This window comes from Gopherus evgoodei, chromosome 7, assembly GCF_007399415.2.
Source record: "Gopherus evgoodei ecotype Sinaloan lineage chromosome 7, rGopEvg1_v1.p, whole genome shotgun sequence".
NCBI lineage: Eukaryota > Metazoa > Chordata > Testudines > Testudinidae > Gopherus > Gopherus evgoodei.
In genome coordinates this window covers 98,612,491-98,638,443 of record NC_044328.1, presented here as the reverse complement: position 1 = coordinate 98,638,443, position 25,953 = coordinate 98,612,491, and the positions used below count along the sequence as shown (strand labels likewise).

The 25,953-nt window shown below is 54.6% G+C and overlaps 1 protein-coding gene across 2 annotated transcripts; it reads left to right on the top strand.

Moving 5' to 3' along the window:
- The first annotated feature begins 3,204 nt into the window (after positions 1-3,204).
- Positions 3,205-20,045, top strand: LOC115654774 (atypical kinase COQ8A, mitochondrial-like). 2 transcript variants are annotated; one of them, XM_030569533.1, is made up of 15 exons: positions 3,205-3,311; positions 9,091-9,236; positions 9,865-10,149; positions 10,461-10,527; positions 12,626-12,703; positions 13,892-14,014; positions 14,303-14,388; positions 14,521-14,661; positions 15,145-15,226; positions 15,680-15,773; positions 16,086-16,227; positions 16,546-16,653; positions 17,619-17,684; positions 17,847-17,933; positions 18,460-20,045. In XM_030569533.1, the coding sequence occupies exons 2-15, from the start codon at positions 9,099-9,101 to the stop codon at positions 18,736-18,738; spliced, it is 1,776 nt and encodes a 591-aa protein (XP_030425393.1). In that variant the 5' UTR covers positions 3,205-3,311; positions 9,091-9,098; the 3' UTR covers positions 18,739-20,045. The 2 variants fall into 2 exon arrangements, with proteins under 2 accessions (XP_030425393.1, XP_030425395.1); XM_030569535.1 differs by lacking the exons at positions 17,619-17,684; positions 17,847-17,933.
- The last annotated feature ends 5,908 nt before the right edge of the window (positions 20,046-25,953 follow it).

Here is a 25,953-nt window from a genome sequence, read left to right as displayed (position 1 = left end):
TCCCAGCCTAGGATGCAGGGACCATGGGAGGGTGTGAGATGCACTGGTCTGGAGCCACATGGCAGAAGCTGTCAGCTGAGGGACATGTACTCCAGGCTTTAGTCCTATCCTCTTTGGCAGACTGATGTAGGCTCTCACCCTTTTTGCTGGACTGGTGGTCCCCCCCTCCCCTTTGCCAGGCCACTTTTCCTGCCCCCACCCCGTGCCAGGCCAGGGGCTCCACCTCCTTTGCCAGACTGGTGTGTCTGACCCTATTCCTGGCTAGGATTCTGCCCTCTTTGTCGGATTCATGTCCCCACCTCCTTTGCCAGGCTGGTGTCCCTGCACCCTCACCTCACTCTGTGCTTCCTCGGCCTCCTCCTCTTCCTCACAGTCGGGATCCGATGCCACAGCCTTGATGAGGCCATACAGCACAGCCACAGCCACCCCACACACCATCACCACCTGCACTGGGCTCCCTGCCCGGCCCTCGGCCCCAGGCCCCTCTTGCCTGATGCGGAATTGCTTCTCACAGGGCCCCTCGGCCCAGCCAAGAGTCAGGGTCCCGCTCAGGACAGCCCAGTGCAGCAGGAAGGGCAGAGACCATACTTGGGCAGCCATGGCCTGATCCCCAGGGAGTTGCCACAACCTGGCACATGGGCTGCTCCAGAACCCGCCACGACCTCACAGCCATATCCCATTGTGTCCTCACCACTTGGGGACCTCTCAGCTAGAGTGGCTTGGGGGAAAGGCACCAGACTGGGAGTCAGGGGGTCTGGATTCTGCCACAAGCACCCCTGACCTCGGGCAAGCAATTGAATCTCTCTGCTCCTCAGTTTCCCCATCTGTCAAACAGCAAGAATAATCCCTCCTTTGTCCATCTAGACTGGGAGCAATTCAGGGCAGGAGCCGCCTCTCGTGCATCTGTGCCCCACCTAGCACAATGGAGGCCCTGATATGCCTTGGGGTCTGTGCAGCACCTGGAACAATGGAGGCCTGATCTCAGTTCGGTCCTGTAAAAGTACTGTCACAATAATAATAGGTAAAGCAATTTTGCTGCCCAGAGACAGGAATAGAACATAAGAATCCTCGCTCCTAATCTTCTTGTCTAACCAATACTCTCTTGTTTAACGTCACCTGGAATTTGACATTCCGGACATCAGGAGGCTGTGTGTGTGTGTGTGTGTGCGTGCGTGCGCGCGCGCGCTAACAAGCCAATTAAATTAAGGCTGACAAGTTGACAAGAAGGTGTGAGTATCCGCAGAGGGAAAATTACTTTTTGTAGTGACCCAGCCACTCCCAGTCTTTATTCAGGCCTAATCTGATGGTGTCCGCACCTTCTTGTCAACTGTTTGAAATGGTCCACCTTGATTGCATTGGCCCCATTAGCACTACAAAAAGTAATTTTCCCTCACTTGGTATTTTCCCCTTCTTGTTAACTATTGAGAATAGGCCACTTCCACCTTAATTTAATTCGCTCGTTACCACTGACCCCCCACTTGATAAGGCAATTTCCATCTTTTCACGAAAGCTTATGCCCAAATACATTTGTTAGTCTCCAAGGTGCCACAAGGACACCTCGTTATTTTTGCTGATACAGATTAACATGGCTACCACTCTGAAAACTAAAGAGTTAGGTCACCATAAAACAGCTTATGTCTACCTAACTCTGTAAGCCTCTACACAAAAATGTCGTTTTCGTTGATGTCACTTGCTTGCTCCGCTGCATTAATAACTCCAGTTCCACAAGAGGTGTAGAGTCAGTGTTGATGTAGTTAGATCAATGCAGTGTCAGTGTAGACACTGTGGTGCTCACAATTGCTGTTGCTGCCTTTCAGAAGCCATCTCACAATGCCCCACACTGAGAGTTCAATTGGTACAAGTGCTCCTGACGAGGACATATCACAAGGAGCAAAGTGTAGACACGCACAAGTGGTGTAATTACTGCAGTGGCTGTATGCCAACATAAATTAGCTTGACAATTCTGTATTATAGACGTGCCCATGGTCACTGACTGTATGTCACACACACAGAGTCTTGCACAAGCATTCAATCTCTTACACACACATATGCTCTCTCCATCTCACACAGAGTGGCTAATACACAATCACTCACACATATTCTCTGTATTTCTCACAGTCTGTTTCTCTCACACACATGCACTCAGCTCTCAAACACAGTCCCATACACACTGTGTCTCTCAGACATAGTCTGTCTAATATACACACACACAATCTCACACACATTCTGTCATGCACATTCTTGTGTACACACTATCTTTTAACAGATGTACAGTCTGTCGCACATACACACAAAACATCTTGTGCTCACATATACCGTATCATGCACACACTCCCAGAGTATGCTTCTCTCTCTCACACACACAATCTGTGTTCCACACACACAATCTTTCTCCCTCTTTCAAACTCTCCTTTGTCATGATGCCTACAAAAACCTTAATAGTTAGGCTGCTGGTGTGCAAAAACCACTATCAAGCTGACTAATAATGCCTCCTCTGTCCCTATCTGGCTGTTGTCTCTTATTCTTAGACTGGAAGCTCTTGGGGGCAGGGACCATCTTTCGTTCTGCACAGCGGTTAGCACGACGAGGGCCTGGCCCATGAGAGGGGCTCCTAGGTGCTACCACAATACCCATCATAAAAAGGAAGCACATCTTGTGTTTTGATTCAATTTTTGATGCTTTTTATTTCTCTTGCTAGGAACTTCTCCACCCCCCACCCCCCATGCACCCTGCACATCCAGCAGCCCCCCCCCACACACACACACTGCACCATGGAGGCTAGCTGGGCACCCTGGGGGACGTTTAACCTAATGTCCCCCTGGACATCCCACTGCAGGCTCCCCTCTGGCTCAGGAGCAAGATAGTCCCCTACAAGGAGCTTGTTGCCACCTTGAGTCACAGGTTGCTGATCCAGCCTGCCGGCCCCTCCTTGTGAGCAATGAGCCTTTGGGTGACCCTGTTACCCCCCCTCCATAACCCAGCGGAGGGTTGGTGGGCAGCAAGTGACTGGCTTCGGGGCGCTCTGTGGGCACCATGCCAGCCCCGTGCCACAGGGCAAGCCGGAACGCTGGGATGCAGGGGGGCCGCGGGGGGGCTTGGTGAGGGACACGCCTACTTAGTCCCCATTGGCCAGGATCTACGGCGACGTCATTGCACGGGCTTGGGGAGCGATGTGGGCTGACAGAAAGAGGCTGGGAACAAAAGTGCTCGAGCAGCAGCCGGTCCAGACTTCGGATCGGGGGGTCCAGCTCCTCCCGCCCCAGGATCCGACAGGCTGAGACCCCGCCGCCGCCCCTCTGGGGACCACGGAGGTAAAGAAACAATCTCTGGGTGCGGACAGGGGCAGGAATGGGGGGAGTGGGGCTCGCGGGGCTGGAGGGGGGATGCTTGGGCGGGGATGGGGGAGCGGGGCTGGAGGGGGGATGCCCGGGCGGGAATTGGGGGAGCGGGGCTGGAGGGGGGATGCCCGGGCTGGAATGGAGGGAGCGGGGCTGGAGGGGGGATGCCTGGGCGGGAATTGGGGGAGCGGGGCTGGAGGGGGGATGCCCGGGCTGGAATGGAGGGAGCGGGGCTGGAGAGGGGATGCCCGGGCTGGAATGGGGGAAGCGGGGCTGGAGAGGGGATGCCCGGGCTGGAATGGGGGGAGCAGGGCTGGAGGGGGGATGCCCGGGCTGGAATAGGGGGAGCGGGGCTCGCAGGAGGTGGAAGGGGATGCGCAGGCTAGGTTGCGGGGAGCGTGGCTGGCGGGGTGTTTGTTCTGGCTGGGGTCAGAGGATCGGGGCTGGAGGGGGGATGCCGGGCGGCGATGGGGCTGGAGGGGGGGTGCCCGGGCAGGGATGGGGGAGCGGGGCTGAAGGGAGATGTCCAGGTGGGAGTGAGTGGACGGGGGAGGCCCTGGCGGGAGCGGGGCTCACAAGAGGTGGAGGGGGATGCGCAGGATAGGTTGGAGGGAGCTAATCTGGCGGCGGCGGGGATATGTTCTGGCTGAGGTGAGAGGATCGGGGCTGGAGGAGGCATGCCCGGGCGGCGATGGGGCTGGAGGGGGGATGCCCGGGCAGGGATGGGGGAGCGGGGCTTAAGGGGGATGTCCAGGCCGGAATGGAGGGAGCGGGGCTGGAGGGGGGATGCCCGGGCGGGAATGGGGGGAGCGGGGCTCGCAAGAGGTGGAGGGGGGGTGCCCAGGCTAGGTTGGGGGAGCGGGGCTGGCGGGCTGTGTGTGCTCCGGCTGGGGAGAGAGAATCAGGGCTGACGGGGATGCTCGGGTGGAAGTGGAAGAGCGGTGCCGGGGTTGTCCCGGCTGGGATGAGAGGATCAGGGTTAGCAGCAGGGGGCGCCCGGGTTGAGATGGGGCGGGGTTTGCAGGGGATGCTCCTAAGGCATGAGTCCCGCCCCTCCTCCCCCCGCTGGTGGGGCTGGCGCTGGGTGCCAGGGGACGTGGTAGTTGCCCATGCGAACCTACGTGCATTTCTGCACACAAGCCCCGGGCTTGTGCTGTTGCAACGCCTGGGCTGGGCTGGGCTGGACTAGTAGGAGCGAGCGGGCTTGTTGGCTGCAGCACTGGGAAACAGGGAGGGCGCTGTGATGCACAGATCCCCGGCAGTGGGGTCTGAGGGAGGGGGGAAAGACAGGGCTACAGACAGAGGGGAGGGAATCTGAGCCAGTCATAGCCCTGGGATCCAGCCCAGTGCCCAAATTCTGTGCTGCATCCAAATTAAGCTAGTTTCTGGAGCCCAGACTAAACTGCCCTAACCCCTGTGTCCATAGCCTGATCAGTTTCCTAACCCCATGGCTAGGAGTGAGGGGCAGCAGCAATGACCTCTGATTGCTGGCTAGGAGGAGGTCAGTTCTGGCTTATTGTAAACTGTAAGGGAAATAAGCGATACAATCTATTAATGACATGGGAATGATTGGGATGCAGGGCCTTTCCCTTGCAGGAAACACCAGCAGATCCAGCCCCTGACTGGGCCTTTGCCCTCTAAGCTAGTGGTTCTCATGAGGACCCTTAACAAATTTCACTTGAGGACCCCTAACAAATTTCAAATGGAGGTGCGGACCCCTTTGGAAATCTTAGTCTGTGGATCCCCAGGGACCACGGCTTCAAAACCACTGATCTAGGCCACCAGTTCAAATGCCCAGACTAAATAGGCCAGCAATCAACAAATATCTCATAATAGCAAGATCTCAACCCTGTAACTAGCCTCACAAAGATGTTTATTTGTGGTAGCCTCTAGGAGCCCCAGTCATGGACCAGAGTCCCACTGTAAGAACATAAGAGCTGCTACACTAGGTGAGACCATGCTCCGTCTTCAGTATCCTGTCTCCAGCAGTGGCCCATACCAGAGCTTCGGGGGTGGGGGTGTAGAGAACAGGTCAATTATAGTGTGATTCACCCCTGTGTTCCACTCCAGGCTTCTGTTAGTCAGAGGTTTAGAGTCTCCCCGAGCATGGGGTTACATCTCTCACCATCTTGGCTAATCAATCCATTGACTGACCATGAACGTAGCCAGCTCTTTTTTGAATCCCATTATACTTTTGATCATCACAACATGCCGTGGCAATGAGTTCCACAGTTTAGTTGTGTGTTATCTGAAAAAGTACTTCCTCTTGCTTGGATTGAACATGCTACCTGTTAATTTAATCAGGTGACCCCTGGTTTTTTTTTGTATTGTGTGAAAGGGTCAATAACACTTCGCTAGTCACTTTTTCCACACCATTCATTGTTTTATAGACCGTAGTCATTTCTTTTCTAAGCTGGACAGCCCTAATCTTTTTAATCTCTCCTTGTGTGAAGCTGCTCTGTACCCTTGATCATCTTTGTTGCCCTTCTCTGAACCTTTTCCAGGTCCACAATATCGTTTCTGAGATGGGGCAACCAGAACCGGACATGATATCCAAGGTGTGGGTGCACCATGGATTTATAGAATGGCTTTATCATATTTTCTTTCTTATTTCCTATCCCTTTCCTAATAGTTCCTAGCATACTGTTAGTCTTTTTGACTGCCGCTGTACACTGAGCATAAGTTTTCAGATGACCTTCCACGGTGGCCCCAAGGTCTCTCTCTTGGGTGGTAAGCTAGGGAAGCTTTCTTGTGCTAGACACGGTACTAACAAAAAGATGTCTCTGCCCCAAAGGGCTTCCAATATAGCTGTGGAGCCCCAGTGCTGGAGTATTAAAGGTTTTTGGGATGGAGTAAGGTGGGAAATAGACTGTATGAACCTCCCCCCACCCCAATTTCCCATGATAACCTCAAAATTTGTTTACATGGAAAGAATTTTACAAATCAAATTTACATGGCGCTCTATGTGTTTTCCTTAGATTGATAGCTTTTAAGGCCAGGTGGCACCTTTCATTCCTCTTAGCGCAGACACTGAAACCGATCTGTCAATTTCCACTTCTGATTATGGAGTCAGTTTCTAGTTCATTTCACCCTTGGGGTCTCAGGTCCCAGCTCAGTGCTTCAGTGTTTGATTACAAATACCTCAAGGCCAGGAACGGATTTTGCTTTGCTTTATTTTGAAATAAAAATGATCCCCACTGGAATTTTAAAAATTCCCAACCCCTTTCAGTTGGTCTCAGGTTTTGTATAGAGCCAAATTTGACTTTACAGCAAACTCTCTAAAATCAGAATGGACAAAATCCTAAACTGTTTTGTATAGTATTGTTGTGCACTGTTAAACGCATGCCATGTTCCTTCCCAGAGGTGGCTGCATTTCAGCACTGGGTGGGCGATCCCTGTATAAATAGCTGACGCGATCCCAGCCCAGAGATGGCTGCGTCTGAGCAATGGGCGAGAGATCCCTGTTTAAATAGCCCCTGTGCCCCACCCCAGAGGTGGCCGCATTTCAGTGCTGAGTGAGCAATCCCTGTGCAACATTGCGGTTAATAATACCTAGCTCTTATATAGCACTTTTCATCTTTAGTTCTCAAAGCACTTTACAAAGGAGGTCAGTATCATTAGTCGTATTTTGCAGGTGGGGAAACTGAGGTACAGGGAGGTAAATGCCTTGCCCAAAGTTACCCAGCAGGCCAGTGACTGAGCTGGGAATAGATGAACTCAAGAGTCCTGGCTCCCAGCCACCCCTTCTCTATCTATTAGACCCCACACCCTTCCCAGAGCTAGGAATAGAACCCAGGAGTCCTGACTTCTAGTCCCCCCTTACTCTGATGAGTAGTTACCTTCCGCCTACCTATATGCCCCGGAGAAAAATTCAATAGCAAGCTTGTGTGACTTTTCCAAAACTAGATTTGGGGGCGGTGAGGAATTGAACCCCAGATGCCCTGTACTTTGCTTCTGGGTTGTATTCCTGACTCTGGGAGGAGAGTCGGTTCCAATGATTAGAGTTGTTCAGAGTTCGGACTACTGGCTTCATCCATTGTCTGTTCCTCCTCTCTGCTCCATGTCTTGTGCTCTGTGGGTGTCCCCGAGCTGAGGGAACAAATGAGTGGAGGGTCACAAGGTGAGACAGGGTGTGCATGTGCATCTCAAATTCCCTGGCCCCCAGCACGTTTCAGACGTGCTCCTGCCTGATGAGACTGGGTGACTCAGAGGAGCAGCACAGCCTTTTTCCTGACCACAGCTGCGTCTTCCAATGCAGAGGAAAGATGCTGACTCAGCAGCCTCTGGGGACATGCTCTGTCTGGGTGTGCTCCGAGTCAGGGGGCTGCAGCAGAGAGAGGCGCCCCTCCCCACAAAGCCACCATGCTACCTGTAGCAATGGGTCTCTGGTGTAACGCCTCTGGTGGTAGAAGGGAACTCGGTCTCTGGCCTGTTAGTCCTTAGCCTCTGTTGAAGAGAGATGGTGAGGCCATGGGAGGCTGGGAACCAGGACTCCTGGGTTCTACTCCTAGCTCTAGAAGAAAGATAGTGGTTAGAGCAAGGGGGACTGGGAGACAGAACTTCTGGGTTCCATTCCCATTCTCTGGAAGGGGAGTGGGGACTAGTGGTTAGAGCTGAGATTTAGGCTCCTGGATTCTGTTGCAACCTCTGGGAGGGAAATGGGGTCTTGTGGTTTAGAACACAGGGAAACTGAGAGTCAGGACTCCTGGATTTTATCCCCAGCTGTGAGAGAGGGGCTAGTGCATTAGAGCAGGGAGAGCTGGAAGCCAGGAGTCTTGGGTTCTGGCCCTGGAAGGGGGTGTTGTCTAATGGTTAGAACAGTGGGGAGGGCCTGGGAATAGGATTCCTGGCTCTCTCGTCAGCTATGGGAGGGGAGTGGTCTCCTGTGGTCAGAGCTGGGTGTCAGGATTCCTGAGTTCTGGCCCTGGCTCTGGGATGGCAATGTGAATGCTTCAGAGGAAGGGGTTGGTCAACTAGGGGTGTGAGTGGGCTAAGGGTTAACATGGCTCCAAGGCAGTGGCCAGCCAGCCAGGGGCACCCAGATGGGGCTAGGCCTCTTTGATGGGGTACACTGGCTGCCCTGCATGTAGCCTTATGCTAATGGATTAGCAGTATCTGTGACCTGGGGCGCAATGGCTAAGATCGACTGGCAGCTGTCCCTGCTGCCTCCTCTGCAGGTCCCCAGGGGATTAGCAGCAGAGTAACCCCAGAGCTGTCTGTGGGAGGAGGGCTGTAGGGCAGAGTGGAGTATCTGGAGGCAGGATGCCAGCCTCACTGTCCAGCCTTTTAAGAGCTACAAAAGATCAGTTAGTGAGGGGGCTCTCCTGCACCCGTGCTACTTCCGAGGGGCTGTAGTGATTAGAGTGGGGGAACTGGGATTCAGGACTCCTGGGTTCAATGTCCAGTTCTGGGCAGGGAGTAGAAGTCAGTACTCCTTGATTCTTTTGCTGGCTCTGGAGCAAAGTGTATTAGGCTGGTGACCCAGTGAGGATTTGTACAGTAAATAATCCTGGATAATTTAATATTAGATTTTGTAATATTTATTAACAGAACCCCGGAATCCTGACTCCCTGTGCCCCTGCTCTAACCACTAGCCCACCCTGCCTGTACACTCTGAGATCATCCCAGGTCATTCCTTCACATGCTGGGTGTCTGTGTCCCATTGGTGGGTTCAGGACATGTCTCCGGACAGGGCTGTGTGTGTCTCTGTTCTGCAAGCTCCCTTGAGCTTTTAGTGGTTCCCTCTCTGCAGAGCCCTCCATGGCTGAGATCATGATGAAGAAGGGGCTCCCCCTGGCTGGCCGGACCCTGGGGGAGTTCCCAGTATCCCCTCTTCGCTTTGTATCAGCATCGGGGGGCTGCCAGAGGAAACTGGACCGCTTCAGGAGAGGAGACAAGGTACAAATGGGTCTGGCCAGAAGGTTAGAATCATAACAATGTAGGGCTGGAAGGAATCTTGAGGGATCATTAAGTCCAGCCCCCTGTGCTGAGGCAGGGCCAAGTAAACCCAGAGCATCCCTGACAGGTGTTTGTCCATCCTATTCTTAAAACCCTCCCATGACAGGAATTCCACAGCCTCCCCTGAAGTTTAACTACCCTTAGAAAGTTTTTCCTAATATCTAACCTAAATCTCCCTTTCTGCAAATTAAGCCCATTACTTTGTGTCCTGCCTCCGGTGGACACAGAACAGTTGATCCCCGTACTCTTTATAACAGCCCTTTATGTATCTGAAGTCTGTTATCATGCCCGATTATCTGATGAGAGTGTGCGTATTGGGAATGGGATACGGGGCCTTTCCCCTCTAGGGGGTGCCAGCTCCAATCTGGCCCCAGGATGGGACGACCGGATGACCCAAGAGGGCTAGGAATGGTGCCTAGGTCCTTTCCTCTCTAGGGGACACCATTGCTGATCTGACTATAGGGTGGGAGGACAGGCTGGCTTGTGGGGGGAGGAGACTGGGACAAGGGGTACCAGACAGTATCCCAGGCTCCACCTATAATGGGGTGATATTTCTCCCCTTTCCCAGACTTGCAGCTCTGACGGGACCATTACATCTGGTGTTATCCCAAAATCCTTTGCCAGTCCCAGACCTGCTCACCCAGGGTGCTGGTCTCCTGTGCTGGGGCAAGGGGCTGGCTCTCTGCTCTGGACACCACAGCTGGACCACGTCCTGTCCCTCTTCCTGGTCCGCTCCGTGGGCCCCTGGCGCTTCTACCATCACAACTCTCCTGCAGTGGGCAGGCTGACAGCTGAAGATGTGCAAAAGGCCAGAGACACCAAGGTGCCACCCATCCAGCCCTACAGACATATGGTAAGGGGGTGGGTCTAGTGGTTAGGGCAGAGGTCTGGGAATCAGGGTACCTGGGCTTTATTCTCAGTTCAGGGAGAGGAGGAAAGTAGTGGTTAGAGCAGGTAGTCAGGACTCCTGGGTTCTATCCTCAGCTGTGGGAGAAGAGTGGGGTCTAGTGAGTTAGAGCAGGGGGGCTGGGAGACAGGACTCCTGGGTTTTCTTTGTGTCTGTGACCAGACAGTGGGTAAGAGTACACAGGGCTTTCTGCTCCCATGCCCACATGGGATAAGACAGGTGCTGTCTGGGAGAGTCACCCCCGCTCTGTTTTGCAGCTCAGTGACAAATCCTGTGAGCGGAAGGTCCCCGCGACTCGGCTCGGCAGGCTGGCCAGCTTTGGGGGTAAGAAGCTGTAACAGTGCTGGTTCTGGCGGGACCCAACTGAGAGTGCCAGTTCAGGACAAATTGCTTAAAGCAGGGCAGTTACAGCCCAAGGCTGGGGTTTTCCACCTCTAAGGCAAACCAAACCAGCCAGACAAAGAGGACTTTGATCTCACCCCACTGGCTAACCACAAGTCACACAAGCAATTCCCTTAGACACTCCAGTTTCCCAGTATCACCACCAGTGCCACTCGTCATGGGGATGAATAGTTATGAAAACCAGCACCCCAATAAAAGAAAAAAAGTTCTCTCGTTCCCAAAGAACCAAGCCCCAGACCCAGGTCAATATACAGATCAGATCTTACCCACAAATCACGCTGTTGCCAGTCCTTCAGAATCTAAAATCTAAAGGTTTATTCATAAAAGGAAAAAAATATAGATGAGAGCTAGAATTGGTTTAATGGAATCAATTACATACAGTATTGACAAAGTTCTTGGTTCAGGCTTGTAGCAGTGGTGAAATAAACTTCAGGTTTAAATCAAGTCTCTTGAGTACATCCACAGCTGGGATGGGTCATCAGTCCTTCGTGTAAAGCTTCTGTTTGCAGCAAAGTCCCTCCAGAGGTATGAAGCAGGATTGAAGACCAGATGGAGATGAGGCATCAGCCTTTTATAGTCTTTTCCAGGTATAAGAACCAGGGGCAGTTATAGGTATTTTGCCACCCCAAGCATGGCAGGCAGGCTGCCTTCGGGACCAGCGGACCCTCCACAGGTATGCTGCCGAAGGCAATCTGCCTGCTGCCCTTTCGGCGACGGCAGAGTGCCCCTAGTGGCTTGCTGCCCCAGGCATGCATTTGGCATGCTGGTGCCTGGAGCCACCCCTGATAAGAACACCTCTTTGTTCTTACTGTGGAAAATTACAGCAAAATGGAGTCTGGAGTCACATGGGCAAGTTCCTGCATACTTTGCTGAGTTATAAGGCATATCTGCCTTCTCTTAATGGGTCAGTTGTATAGCTGATGGTCTTTAACGGGCCATCAAGCAGGCTAGGCAAAGCTAACACCAACTTGTTTGGGATGTCACCCAGAAGCAGAGCACAAGTTTGAAGTACAGACAGTACAGAGCCAATATTCATAACTTCAACTTCAAAAATGATACACGCATATAGACACCATAATTATAACCAGCAAACCATAACCATATCGTAGACACCTCATTTGACCTCGTTTATACAAGATTCGGTGCCTCTACAGGACTTTGGTTGCAACCATATTCTATATGGTCCCAGATGATGTCAATAACGTCACAGAAGCATTCAGCGCATGCCCTGATAAGGGACGGTCTTCCCTGCACAGGGGTACCAGCTGACCCAGGGGATGGGAAATGGGGCATTTCCCCTCTAGGCAGGGCCGGCGCTTCCATTTAGGCGGCGTAGGCAATCGCCTAGCGCGCCAGGATTATTGGGGGGCAGCCTTTTGCCGGCGGATGGTGGCAGGCAGCTTGGACCTGCCGCAGTCGTGCCTGCGGAGGGTCCCATGGTCCCGTGGCTCCAGTGGAGCTGCCGCAGGCCTTCCTGCGGACAGTCTGTGGCTCCGGTGGACCTCCCGCAGGCACGGCTGCGGCAGCTGCACCAGAGCCGCGGACCAATGTGTGGGGCGGCGAAATGGCCGTGCACCTAGGGCGCTAAAAACACTAGTGCCGGTCCTGCCTCTAGGGGGTCCCAGCTTCAATCGTCAATCTTGTCAGAGGGGCCCAGCGTTGAACAGATCATGGAGGCGGAGTTGGCGGGGGATAGGTCCCTGTGGGGTCAGGAGAGGCAGCTCAGCAGAGAGCGCTGTGTTGTGTATAGCACTAGCCCTGCTGCACCCAGTGTGGACGGACACACACACAGGCTGGCAAGCTGGTCTCCAGGGCAGCAGGAGACAGTAGGTCAGGAAGGAAAGTGTTCCCAGGGGCCGTGTCAGCAGCTCCATGGGGTTTAAGGGGTGACTTGTTGGATGCTTTGTGCGAGGGTGCTCTGGAGGTCAGTGTGAGGGTGGCTTGGTACCCCCCTCCCCCGGTTGAGCAATGAAGTAGGGCTGGTTGGCGTGGTGTGTTATTCCTCCACTCTGTCCCCAAGGCTTAGCCGTGAGCGTCGGGATTGGGATCCTGGTGGAAGCTGCCAAGAAATCCTTCCAGGCAGAAACAGTTGTGAAAGGTGAGTGAAGGACAATCAGACTCTCCCTCGCACGCTCAGACACACTGGTGGTCGGGTATGGACACAATCAGAATCCTTCTCACACATTCAGATATGCTCCTGGTCAGGTACAGACATAACTGAAATCCCTCTCGCACACTCAGACACTCCTGTGGTCAGGTGCAGACACAATTGGAATCCCCCTTGCATGCTTATTCACATGTACACATGTGGACATACGTGCTCTGGTGAATACACCTGGGGCCCTTTTACACTAACTCACCCCTAACAGTAGCAGTGTTGGAAGCTGCCTTTGGGGGCAGGGGCTCAATGCACAAGTAATCATGCTTGGGCACCTGCGTACGTAGAATCTCACACTCCCTGGCTCACATGCACACTCAGTGTCTTGCACTATTGGACACCCATCTCCATGGTGCACTGAGGCTGCCTGGAGACCGCTGCCCTGTGTGTGCGCAATGGGAGTGGGGCACATCTTTCCTGTGACCTCATTGTCTCCTGTGGGGATTGGGGGAGAAAAGCGGGTCACAACCAAAGGGCTTGAACCCGTGGCTTGGGCTGGAGGGCAGGGCACCAGCTGGGCCAAATGGCTGGTGTGATTCTAGCTCCAGGGGGAGCAGGGTCTTTGCATGTGGCCACCAGGCAGGGTGGGGCCCCTTGCCAGCGGGACTTTTCCAGTGATGTGGGGAGCAGGGGCAGTACTAGCACTGGCTGATTGGAAAGGATTCATGTGGGGGGTGAACAAATCATTTTGTTTTGGCTTCAGAGCCTCTGGAAACAATTTGTCACTGGTAATGAAGGACGTGTTAGATCAAAAAGTCTTTTCAAGTTGCAAAATTGCAATGTTTTGTTTCAGAGCTGACCCAGCCGGTCCCTGCAATTTCTCCTGAATTGTGCTGAAAGATTGAAAAATGTCTTTAAATGAAAAAAGTGACAAAATCCACATGCCTTTGGGAGAGGTTTGGGGGTCGTGGAATTGCCGTTTGTCAGTGAAGTAACGGGTGGGGTGAAAAGGATAAGCCAGCTCCAGTGAGCAACACCCCTCCCTCCCCCCACGAAAGGGGATACTTGGCTGCCAGATCTGTGATGCTATGGTTGACAGGCAGGGATCCATGCTGTTGGGGGAGGGATCTCCCCAGAGGTTATGGGGGATTAGCTCTGACCACTCCTTTGTTCTCCTGCCACCCTCAGGTGAGCCATCACCCTCCAGCTCAGGTGCCCTCCTGTCTGAAGCCAATGCAGAGAGAATCGTCCGGACCCTGTGCAAGGTGCGGGGCGCGGCCCTGAAACTCGGCCAGATGCTGAGCATCCAAGGTGAGGAGGCAGGAGGATTGGGAGGGGGGCAGCCAACACCCCCAAATCCAGGGCAGGATCATTCCCTACAGCCTATTTGCCAGGGCTCCCTAGCACTGAACTCCACTGCATCCCCCCAGGTATAGGGCTTGCTGCGGGGACAGTTCCCTAGCCAGACCACCCTTCGCTCTGCCCAGTTTCACCCCACTGCTCCTCTCCTGCAGCCTGGCATTGTGGGGACTGGCATCCCCAATGTCACATCCCCCCCAGTGCAGCCTCTGATGCTCCCCCTGCTTTGTACCCCCCCAGATGATGCTCTTATTAACCCTTCGCTCCAGAAGATCTTTGAGAGGGTCAGGCACAGCGCTGACTTCATGCCCACTAAGCAAATGATGGTGAGTGGGGTCTGGGAGGGGACAGACTTGGAAGGTGGGAGGACTGGGGGGGGGGGCATGGGAAGGGAGAGGCCAAACCTGAGGTGTAGGGGTAGTTGGCACTTACCCTGCTGTTCTCCCTTCTCCATGCAGGGGGTGCTGAACAGCGAGCTGGGCCCAGAGTGGCGCAGGCGGCTGGCCTGGTTCGAGGAGCGCCCCTTCGCTGCTGCTTCCATTGGGCAGGTGCATCTGGCGCAGCTGCTGGATGGGCGCAATGTGGCCATGAAGATCCAGGTATCAGCAGGGCTCAGGCGAGCCCAGATCCCCCTGCAAGCAGCCCGAACTCTTCGCAAGCAGAGCAGCGGCCATGTGGAGGCTGGTCTTCCTGGGTTGCTGGTGGCAGCCATTAGAGACCGCTTCCCCTGGAGCACTGGGCGAAGGTGGCCATGTTGGAGGGCAGTCCCCCTGGTGCACTGGTGGCCATGTTGGAAGCTGGTTTCCTGGAGCACTGCCTGGCAGTCATTTCACCCCATCCAGTTGGCCGCCATGTCCCAGTCTGGCCCTCTGTGGCTGATGCCTGTTTGCCCAAGGGGCTGATGGGAAAGGTCTTGGCATCTGTATGATTGGACTGAAGGAGCTTCCCTGGCTGCATTTAACCTCCCACTCTGGCTCCTTTGAGGACCTCAATACCCCTGTGTGCCCCCTTTGGTTCATGACATCTGTGCCATGGGCAGGCCCTGTGGCCGCTGGGTCTGACCCTGTTTCCCTTTCCCCCAGTACCCAGGCATCGCCCAGAGCATCAACAGTGACGTCCGGAACCTCATCTCCCTACTGAGTCTGAGCAACGCGCTGCCTGAAGGTACCAGGTCCCAGGCCCAAGGGCCACATTTCCCCTGGGTGCTACCACGCCTTGCCCCCTCCTGGTCCCAAGAGAGCCCAAGCCCTCCTAGGCCTTCCCCCAAGAGTCGGGACCCTGGTGTCCTGGCCAAATCCCAACACTTCTAATGACATTCTGTGAGCGTGGTATGTGTGGGGACGGGGCTGGGAGCCAGGACTCCTGGGTTCCGTCCCCAGCTCTGGGAGGGGAGTAGAATCTAGTGGGTTAGAGCAACAGGGGCTGGCAGTCGGGACTCCTGCGTTTCAAGCTTGACCATATGTGGCTTTGGGCAAGACCCCTTCCATCTGGGAGCCTCAGTTTCCCTGTCTCTGGAATGGGGATAGTGACAGAGGGTGTGACTCACCCTGGGCTCCCAGGTGCTGGGCTGAGCTGGGCGCTGGCACTGACGTCCCTTCCTTGCCCACTTCCCCGCAGGGCTTTTTCCTGAACATGCTATCGAGGTGATGAGCCGTGAGCTGGCCTTGGAGTGCGACTACAAGCGGGAGGCTGCCTGTGCCACGAGATTTCAGTAAGTGCCCATGTCAGTGTCACATCCACACTGGCCCAGTCGCCCAGGAGATGGTACAGTCAGCCATTCTGGCACACTTGCCTGGGGGCTGGTGGTGTCAGCCACACTGGCACAATCACCTGGAAGAATGGTATAGTTGGCCACTCTGGCACAGTTGCCTGGGAGATGGTACACATTGGCCTAACTGCCTGGTAAAGGGATGGTACAGGCGACCACTCAGGCACAGTCCCCCATTGTGTGTGTGTGTTGTGGGGATTAGGCTGGTACAGAGCCCACACTGACATAGCCTCTCCTGTTTCGTTCCCCCCACAGGCAGCTGTTGCAGGGTGACCCGGTGTTCTATGTCCCATCAGTGATCAGTGAGCTGAGCACCCAGCGGGTGCTGACCATGGAGTTGGTGCCCGGCTTCCCCCTTGACCAGGCCCAGGGGCTGGACCAGGAGACACGCAACAGGGTGAGGGAGGAAAGACACTTGCATGCACATGGGATCCCACGCGCTGGAACACAATCCTAGTCTCTCTCTCACCCCCTCTTGGGATCCCCCCATTGGATGCCCTCTGCTCATGCCTGCCTCAGGATCCTGAGCCCGCAGACCCTGTTTCATGCCTGACCCTTTTCCCCTTAACTCTGGGACATGGAGCCAGTGCTGCTGTTATCAGAGAGGGGCAGTTCCCAGCCTGATCCTAGTGGGGGAGGGGGGCTGTCATGAGGAGGGGCAGAGCAGGGCTGGGGGCCACTGTGTTCAGCGCTGGGCTCTCTCTCACCCCCACAGATCTGCTCCAGTATCCTGGATCTGTGCGTGCGGGAGCTCTTCCATTTCCGCTACATGCAAACCGACCCCAACTGGTCCAACTTCTTCTATGAGCCACACAGCGGCAAGGTACGGACACCCCCGCATTGCCCTCCATATCAGAACCAGCCAGGAGCGACCCCTTTCCCCGAAGGGGGGGACCCTCTACAGCCTCACCATGTTAGAGCCAACCAACCACGACCCCCTTCCCTAGGGTGACCAGATGTCCCGATTTTATAGGGACAGTCCCAATATTTGGGGCTTTTTTAATATGGGCTCCTATTACCACCCTCCCCCCGTCCCAGTTTTTCACACTTGCTGTCTGGTCACCCTACCCTTCCCTGAATGGGGGAGCCCCCTACTGCCCTGTGTTGCTGCAACCCTCTTCCCAGCATAGGGAGAGACCCACCACCCCACACATCTGCCTCCTCCCCACTGCACCTCTGTCTTTCCATGTCACAGCCTGCCAGCCATGCCTTCTCCCCAACATGAGGGGATTCCCCCCTGCATCCTGTCTCCCTTCTACAAGCAGTGATCTACTACCCCCACCCCACATGTCCCCGCACTATGTCCCTGCCCCCCATGCCACAGCCTGCCAACTGTGCCTGAATGGGCTGAGGCCCACCCTGCATGGCTGACACCCCTGCTCCCTCCCTCTCATCAGATCCCCCTCCCCCAGCTGCACCTCTCACTATGAACCCCTCAACCATGTCCTACCACCCCGCCACGTGCCTAGACCATATACCCCATCCCAATCATGCAGGGGTTATGGTCCAGATGCTGAACGCCAACCTGCCCCACAAATGTAACACGTTCCACGGTACTGTCCCTAGGGCACAGCTTGGGGGCCTCCCCCTGACCATGGGCAGCAGCACTCCCTTCCCCCAGTAGTGTCACTCAGTTTGGGTCCAGGCAGCTCAACTCCTTGCCCGGCCAGCACTAACAGTGTGATCTGTGGGGGAGGGTGGGCTGATCCTTCCCCTGCCCCCATAGCTCATCCCAGACCTGGGCTTCCCAGCTGATTCTGTCCCGCTCTTCCCTGTGTTGGACACCAGGTGGCGCTGCTGGATTTCGGAGCCACCCGCAGCTTTGACAAGGCCTTTACGGATCAGTACATTGAGGTGAGACTACTACTGTCCAGCAGGGGGTGCTGCCGGGAGGAAGGCAGGAGCTCTGGCTGCTGGTCTCTCTCAGCAGAGGGCGCTGTAGGGAGTGGGGCAGGAGTGTTTTGAGCCCTGTGCCCATCTCACAAGGCCTCTGGGCTGCTCTGCTAATGGTTCCAGATCATTAAGGCTGCGGCTGAGGGCGACCGGGCTGGGGTGCTGCAGGGATCCATTGCGCTTCGGTTCCTCACCGGCTATGAGACTCAGGTGAGACCCTTGGGCCCCTCCCTGGCCACAGCATGGGGGTTGGGGGGCCAGTGCCCAGATGATGGGGGGCAGAACCTTGCTCCCCCAGCCATCTCCATGCCTCCAACCTCTGCCTAACTTCCCTGGCTCTCCTAGCCAGTTCCCTGCACCCACTCCTGCCTGCCTGTGTGCTCCCCTCGGTCACCTCTGTGCTCCTGGGTCCTGCCAACCTCCCCATACCTCTGACCCTCAGCTCCCTCTGTCTCCCCTGCTACCTGACCCCACCCTATGTCTCCCAGGCCCTGCTCACTGCCTCAGTCCCTCTATGCCCCCCACCCTGTACTCTAACCCCATCCATGCCTGCCTCGGTCCCGTCCACCATGTTTCCCTCCAGTCCTTGCCCACCCACTCAGCCCTCTCTGTGCCCCTCAGGTGCTCTCACACTACTATGGTCCCTCATGTCCCCCAAGCTCCCAGCCTACCCCCCCATGCACCTCCTGCCCCCAGGCATGCTGCCCTGGGCCTGTCCTATGCTCCTCTCCCCCAGGCAATGAAGGATGCCCATGTAGACGCCGTGATGATCCTGGGCGAGGCCTTTGCTTCTGATGGCCCCTTCGACTTTGGGGCCCAGAACACGACACACCGGATTCACACCCTGCTGCCCATTATGCTGCAACACCGCCTAACACCGCCCCCCGAGGAAACCTACTCCCTCCACCGCAAGATGGCCGGCTCCTTCCTCATCTGTGCCCGGCTTGGTGCCCGCATCCCCTGCCGGCCCATCTTCCGCCAGGCCTACGCCCGCTACTGGGGCCGGGAGGGCTGAGACTGCAGAATGTCGGTGGTGTCCTGGTAGGGTGGGGGGCCCCAGCAGACATTTTGGGGTGTGGCACCTGGGAGCTTACAGATGCCATCGTGGAGAATACATTGGGAGCCCCTGCACCTTTGAATGACTGGAGTTTCAAGGAACCTTTCTGGGCTGGGCTAAAGGGATTTTTGAAGGAGACTTCATGGAATGATGGGAATTTCAAGGGAGCCCTCAGGTTTGTGACAGTTTCAAGGGGGCTCTCAGAGACTGGAGAATTTCAGAGAGGCCCTCATAGAAGGATGGGACTGGAAATTTCTAGGGACCCTTATGGGTAGGTTTCAGGTGAGTTTTGAGGGAGCCCTCATAGAATGAGAGGCATTTTGAAGGATCCCTCATGGAATAAGAGGAGTTTCAAGGGAGCCCTCAGGGATGTGGGAGTTTCAAGGGTCCCTTATTAGGAAGTCTTATATGAGTTTCAAGGGAGCTTTTACAGGATGATGAGATTTTTGAGGAAGCCTTTAAGACCGGGAACGCCTAACAGAGGGAACCGGGGAAGGGGTGATTGGGTAACTGTCATGGACTTGAGGAAAGGTGGGGGGGTTCCTCTTTCCCACCCTGGTCATGCTGGTGAATTCTACACTGGGGAGCCCAAGGCCTGTCGCCCACTGTAACCCTTCCCCCCACCATGAGTCTGCCTTCTATCCATCTCTGCACCCAACTGGGATCCCCCACCCAGAAACAGGCCCTGCGGCTCCATGGGGAACCCTCCACTTCATGCTGGCATCAGAGGCAGAGCAAAGGAGTTGATGTCTTGACCCTCCCACAGCAGGGGAGAGACTCCATCTGTTTCCCCATCTGCACGTATCTCCCCACCCAGTGTAGCCCATTGCATTGTGGTGTATGCCTGTCTTCCCCTAGGGCCAGCACCCGGCGTTACAGCCCATGCAAACTACAGGGTGCGTGCGCGTGTCCTCACCCAGAGCCTGAGCCAGGCATTACATGCACTTTACTGTTTGGATATCTTCCTCTAGGGGCAGCACCAGGCTGGGTGTTTGTGCATGTGTGCATTTCCAAGTAGGGGCTCAGACAGGCGTTGCAGCCCATGTACATTGCTGTACGCTATCTCCGCCTAGTGGGAGAACCAGGCACTGCAGCCCATATACATTGCAGTGTGTGTATGTCTCCCCCTACCAGGCATTGTAGTCTGGGCACATTGCAGTGTGTGTCTCCCCCTAGGTGTAACTCTAGGTAATGCAGCACATGTGCATTGCAGTCTGGGTGTCTTCCCAAAGAGGCAACTCTGAGGATTGTAATCCAAATGCAGCAACCAACATATCCCCAATAAAAAGAATGAAATGCTGAACGGGTGTGTTTGTGTGCGTGGCAAAGCCATGGGGTGGGGCAATGAACGGGACTTCACAATGGTGTCAAGAAAAGCTCCGGGACAACAGCCCAGTGTGAGTGGCTCCCTGAACTGGTTAAAGACATGTCTCCCACTGCAAAATGGGGAGGGGAAATTAGACCCGTGGATTCAAGAATGCACTTTGGCTATTACGGGGCCTTTTCTGATAGCCAGGTCTGGGAGATGCAGGTGGGGCAGGCTCTTCTACTCTGCTTCCAATTGCTGCATGGGCTGAGCTATAGGTGGAGTGACCCCTGCTGGCCAAAGATGAATAGCAGAAGAGAGTCGATTCCAAGCATAGGGGAGAGGACTCAGACTTGTGCCCCAAAGGTGGTGTCATAGCTTTCCTTCTCAGATCTGAACCTTAGAGTTCAGAAAATGAGATACTAGCACTTGAATCCTCTAAGCTTAATTACCAGCTTAGATCTGATAGCACTGCCACCACTCAAAAATATAGTGTTTTGGGGCACTCTGACCTCCCCAACCTTCCCTGGGGACCCCAAGAACCCAGATCCCTTGGATTCTTAAAACAAGGAGAAATAAACCATTCCCCCACCTTTCCCCCTCCCAGAATTTCCCTCCCTGGGCTATCCTGAGAGATACTGATCCAACCTCTTAAATCACCATACAGAGAAGCATCTCCCTTCCCTTCCACAAAGAGGCAAACAGATTCAAGGAAAACAGAGAGAGATTCTTTCTCTCCCCCCCCACACGTCCTGGTGAGTTATCCCAATCCCCTGGAATAAAACAAGGGAGACAAGAAAAAAAATCAATCAGGTTCTCTAAAAAGAAACCTTTTAATAAAGGAAAAAGTAAAGAATTATCTCTGTAACTTCAAGATGTAAATATTACAGGGTCCTATAGCTTACAGACACCAGAAAGAGACTTTCCCACCAGTACCAATACAAATCAAAATATTCCCAGCAACTACACATATAAAAGTTAACCAGCCAGATCCACAATTGCAAATAGAGTAAAAACAATCAAAAAGCCTAAACCGCCTGTTTTTACTTACTATATGAAAAGAAACTTAGAGAGCCTGTAGTAATGTCTGGTCTCTCTCAGACCCGCCAAGAGAAGAACACACAACGGACAAAGAACACACACAAAAGCTTCCCTCCGCCCAAATTTAAAAGTATCTTGTCTTCTGGTCAGGTGTCCTGTTCCCTGCTTGTAACCCTTTACAGGTACAAGAGACATTAACCCTTAACAATCTGTTTATGACAGGTGGGCAGTGGATCTATCCTGAGGGCAAGATGGGTTAGGCCGCAGCAGTTTCAAAGTGTGGGTTGGGACCCCAAAGAGGGTTGCAATCCCATTTGAATGGGGTCACCAGGATTGGGCCAGCATTAGACTTGCTGGGGACATGAAGCCTGAGCTCTGCTCCCACCCAGACTTGTGGGGCTCTGTCTCCGCCCCCTCCCCCAGGGTCCTGTAGTGATTTTGTTGCCAGAACCGCTGGGCTAGGGGCTGAGGGGCTATGTCTGTACGTTGCACTACTTGCAGCTAGCCTGTAGGGGCAGAGTGTCTCAGCCCCTTCCATTCATGCACCTTTGTTCCTGGTGGCAGGAGAAGGGGATGGAGCACTAGGAATAAACTCCCAGTCCCTCCCCTCAGCCACATGGGGAAGATCAAGGACAGGGCTCCCAGGGGGAGAAGGTTAAGAAACTGCACTTCTGCCATCTGACCACTAAGTGGCGCCCTCATCCCTCAGGCTGATTCACCCAGTGCTGAGATGCCGCCACCTTTGGGATGGGGTGCAGGGGCTGTTTATACCAGGATCTCTCCCCTGGTGCTGAGATGCAGCCACCTCTGGGGTGGGGTGGGGTGGGGAATTGTTTAACAAAGCTGCTCAATAGCTTAATGCAGAAGAATCCTGTATCTCACTGAAATAGCAGGGGGCATTTACGGAGGAAGCATGGAGTGTCCCTGAATTAGCACTTGCCCTTGACGCATGACATACAAGATCATTGATAATAATAGGAGATATACCTATCTCCTAGAACCGGAAGGGACCTTGAAAGGTCATCAAGTCCAGCCCCCTGCCTTCACTAGCAGGACCAAGTACTGATTTTTTGCCCCAGATCCCTAAGTGGCTCCCTCAAGGATTGAACTCACAACCCCGGGTTTAGTAGGCCAATGCTCAAACCACTGAGAGGTGGCCAGAGCTGAATTTCACTTTGAGGCAGGGCCCTGCAGGGTTAAAGGACTGAATATCTGCCACTACAGACAAGGGCTCTGATCCCCAGGACTCTGGCTGCAAGGGTCTCCTCTTCCTAGGAAGTCCTGCAGGAGGCACTGAGAAGAAACCCTTTGTCTGGCAGAGACACCCCTCTCTTAGGCCGAGCTGCGCTCACTCCAGTGACCTACATTTAAGGGCAAAGTGCTGAGCGACGAACATGACTGACCATTTGGAAAGGAGGACACATGGAAAGCCAGGGCATCTATACATCCACACATCCATTGCTGTCCACTTCCCTCTCCATCCATCCCTGCACTCATCTACCTATCAGTCTGTATCCACACCAGCCGGCCAGACACATACCCTACAGCCAACCATCCCCTCCCTCCACCTACATCTCTCTCTCTGACTGAGGTTCTTTCCAACACACCCTGACTCTCAGTGCAGGGCTGAGGTTTGTGGCATAGGCCAGGATTCCTGGAAACTGATTCCCTTTGGGATGGGCTCATCACACACTTTCCCCGCCCTGCCCCACTGTATGTCCAGGAAGTGGGGAGCTCACATGCACACACACACGCACACACTCCCCACACTGCCCTTGGCCCTGACACGCCACCCAAACCGAAAGTTCTCTCCCCTCCACCCCTGGGACCCGCCCTGCAGGCCAGTGAACTGCCTGGTTGCTTTCTAGAGATAAGGTGGGGGAAGGATCCCCAGCCTGGGCCTCCCCCCTGTCTAGGACACATTCCAGAGTCATGGGGGGGCCCCAACTCCCCTGTGTAGGGTCAGAGCTGCAGGTGCCAGGGCAGGGGAGCCAAGAGTCAGTATCTGTGTAGTACCCACTGCAGGCTGGTGTACAGCAGGGGTGTGTGAGCCCCTCTAGGGGGAGAGGTTTGCACACATCCTGGGCTTGGGGAGGGGCTCTTCAATCATGATTCAAGGTGGTGGGATTTGGGTCCAGATGTTATTCTCAGAATGATTCCCAGCCCCCACCCACCTGTCCTAACCACTAGACTCCACTCCCTTCCCAGAGCTGGGGATAGAATCCATGAGTCCTAGTTCCTTCTGGGGTGTGTCCCTTCCCCCCTAGCACAGGAGTGTTTATCTTTAACCTTTGCCAAGCACTGTCTCTGAGCTTAATTGCCCCTCTAAGCATGGGGGGGGGCATTTTTGCCTGGGTCTCTGACCTACCCCCCAGATAAGAGGGTTGATGGGAATGGGGATATAACGATTAATCCTGGAGTTCTTACAAGGGGTCAAAGCCAATGCAGGAGGAGGGCTGGGGGCGTTAGAGCTGGGGGCGCTGGGAGCCAGGATTCCTGGGCTCTATCCCAGTGGTTCTCAAACTTCTGTCCTGGTGACCCCCTTCACACAGAAAGCCTCTGAGTGCGACCCCCCTTATAAATTAAAAACACTTTTTTACATATTTAACACGATTATAAATGCTGAAGGCAAAGTGGGGTATGGGGTAAAGGCTGACAGCTCGTGACCCCCTATGTAATAACCTCACGACCCCCTGAGGGGTCCCGACCCCCAGTTTGAGAACCCTTGCTCTATCCCCAGCTCTGAGAGGGAAGGAGGGATCTAGTAGGTGAAAGTGAAGGGGGCTGGGAGTCAGGTCACCTGGATTCTTGCCCCAGCTCTGCGAGGGGAATGGGGGCTGGGGTTAGAACCAAGAGGTCATGGACTGAGCTAATCTTTTGACATTTAGCCCCCAGATGGGGTCCTTCCAGGGCAGGCCAAATTTGGCCTTTGACTCCTCCGGGGGGGTTGTTGGGGCAGCCCCTCCTTGCTGTGGGGGAGGAGGGCTGGGTTGTGGCTGGCTGTACTTTGAATCCCGAGGTGCTTATCAAATATTTACAGCCAGGCTAATCATTAACTTTCTGGTGCTTTATGGGCCTGGCCTCCTGGTGAAAAGATAGCCCAGCCCTGCCTGGCCCATCAGTCCCTCCAGCCCTGGCACGATATGGGCTGGCAGGGGCACAGCGAAGGGGAGACAGACAGACAGACAGACCCTAGGGAGATGCCAAGGTAAGACTCTTTCCAAGGTTTTTTTTCAATCCGCCTGGTACCCTCCTCCATTTCTCTGAACCTAGCATTGGTCTTTTAACCCCTTCATTTCCAGACAGGTTGATGTGCCTGCAGGGCAACAGTGTCACCTGCCATGTCTTTTCCCGACCCCCTTGCAGGGACTCAGGGGCCATCTCCACGGCACCCTGGAAAGTGTCCCTGAATGCTTTACCTGGCATAGAGATGCAGGCACCCATGGGCTGGGGCGCAGGGGCTGTTTACTACAGGGGCCTTTACTCATCAGTGAGATGCACCTGCCTCTGTGGAGGGGTGCGGGGGCTGCTCATACAAGGATCCCTTGCCTGGCACTGAGATGCAGCCACCTCTAGGGTGGGGTACAGCTGCCGTTTAACAGCACACAGCAACACAGCAGTTTGAGACGGGCAGTAAAGGGGAATCTGGTCTCTCATTGACATGGCATGGGGGATAGAGGAAGGCCAGATGGAATCAGCCCAGCTGGGATGTGCCCATCACAAAGTCCTAGTGTAAAGTACCTCGGGATCTCAACAAGCCACACAGGCTTCAGAGCGCTTGGCCTTTTGATGTCATTGCAACCTCTCAGAGGCACAGCAATAGGAAGGGACAGAGCCCCACGCTGGAGTCAGGACTCTCCTAGGTGTCTGAACAGGAAGTAGATATGGCTTTTCAGTCTGCTATTCTGGGATTCAGGACTCCTGGGTTCTGTCCCTGAATTTGAGAGAAGAGGGGTCTAGGGGCTGTTGGGCATCAAGACTCCTTGGTTCTAGCCCTAGCTCTGGGAGGGGAGTGGGATCTTGGGGTCAGAGCAGGCAGGCTGGGAGTCAGGACTCCTGGGCTCTATCCCCAGCTCTGGGAGGGGAATTTGAGGGGAATATGGGGGTGGGGGCTGCTGAATGTCAGGAATCCTGGGGTTTGCTGCCCCCTCTCTGCTGCCCCCATGTGAATTCATTTGTCTTACCAGAATCTCTGTGTTTCTTCCTCTATTTCCCTACCCAGCCTGGCCCATGTTCCTGTGTGCCCCTGTGTCCCCTCCCTGGCCCTGGGTCCTGTCCCAACCGTCGCCCCAGGGTGCGGGATCCAGGCAGAGTTTATGAAGGAGAAAGGTCTGGTTTATTTCCTTGCTCCTGTCCACACTTCTGCCCGGAAGTTATTGGTTCATGGGGAATAAGGCTAAACCACCCACCAACTGGGAGCTCCTCCCTAGAGATTGACTGGCATGGAAGCCCCCCACACCACTCCCTACAGCACAGCTCCCCCTAGTGCCGCACTGGGACACTGACTGCGTGGGAGAGCGCCCCCACCCTGCTCCCTGCAGCACCAGGAGCTTTTTCTATCTTGATCCCTGCTGAGATCCAATTAGGTCATTTGAGGCCTGGTACAATTAATAAAATCCTTAAAGCTTTTTCAGAGTCCCCTCCCTCATACATTTCCTTGAAACCCTGGACTTTTATGCATCCAGCCCACAATCTGTCAGAGACCTTGGGTCCCACTGGATCAGAGTCCTTTTCTTATGGCTCCTTATCAAGGAGCTGTCTTTAATAGCACTTGGCACCCCAGATGCCAAGGGGCAAAGTTCAGCTCCCGGCCTGGGTGCTGCAGG

Coding starts and splice junctions, on each gene's coding strand:
- LOC115654774 (XM_030569533.1), top strand. CDS start 9,099: ATGGCTGAGATCATGATGAAGAAGGGGCTCCCCCTGGCTGGCCGGACC. Junction 14,015..14,302: donor CCAGATGCTGAGCATCCAAG/GTGAGGAGGCAG, acceptor GTACCCCCCCAG/ATGATGCTCTTATTAACCCT. Junction 17,934..18,459: donor TCACCGGCTATGAGACTCAG/GTGAGACCCTTG, acceptor CCTCTCCCCCAG/GCAATGAAGGATGCCCATGT.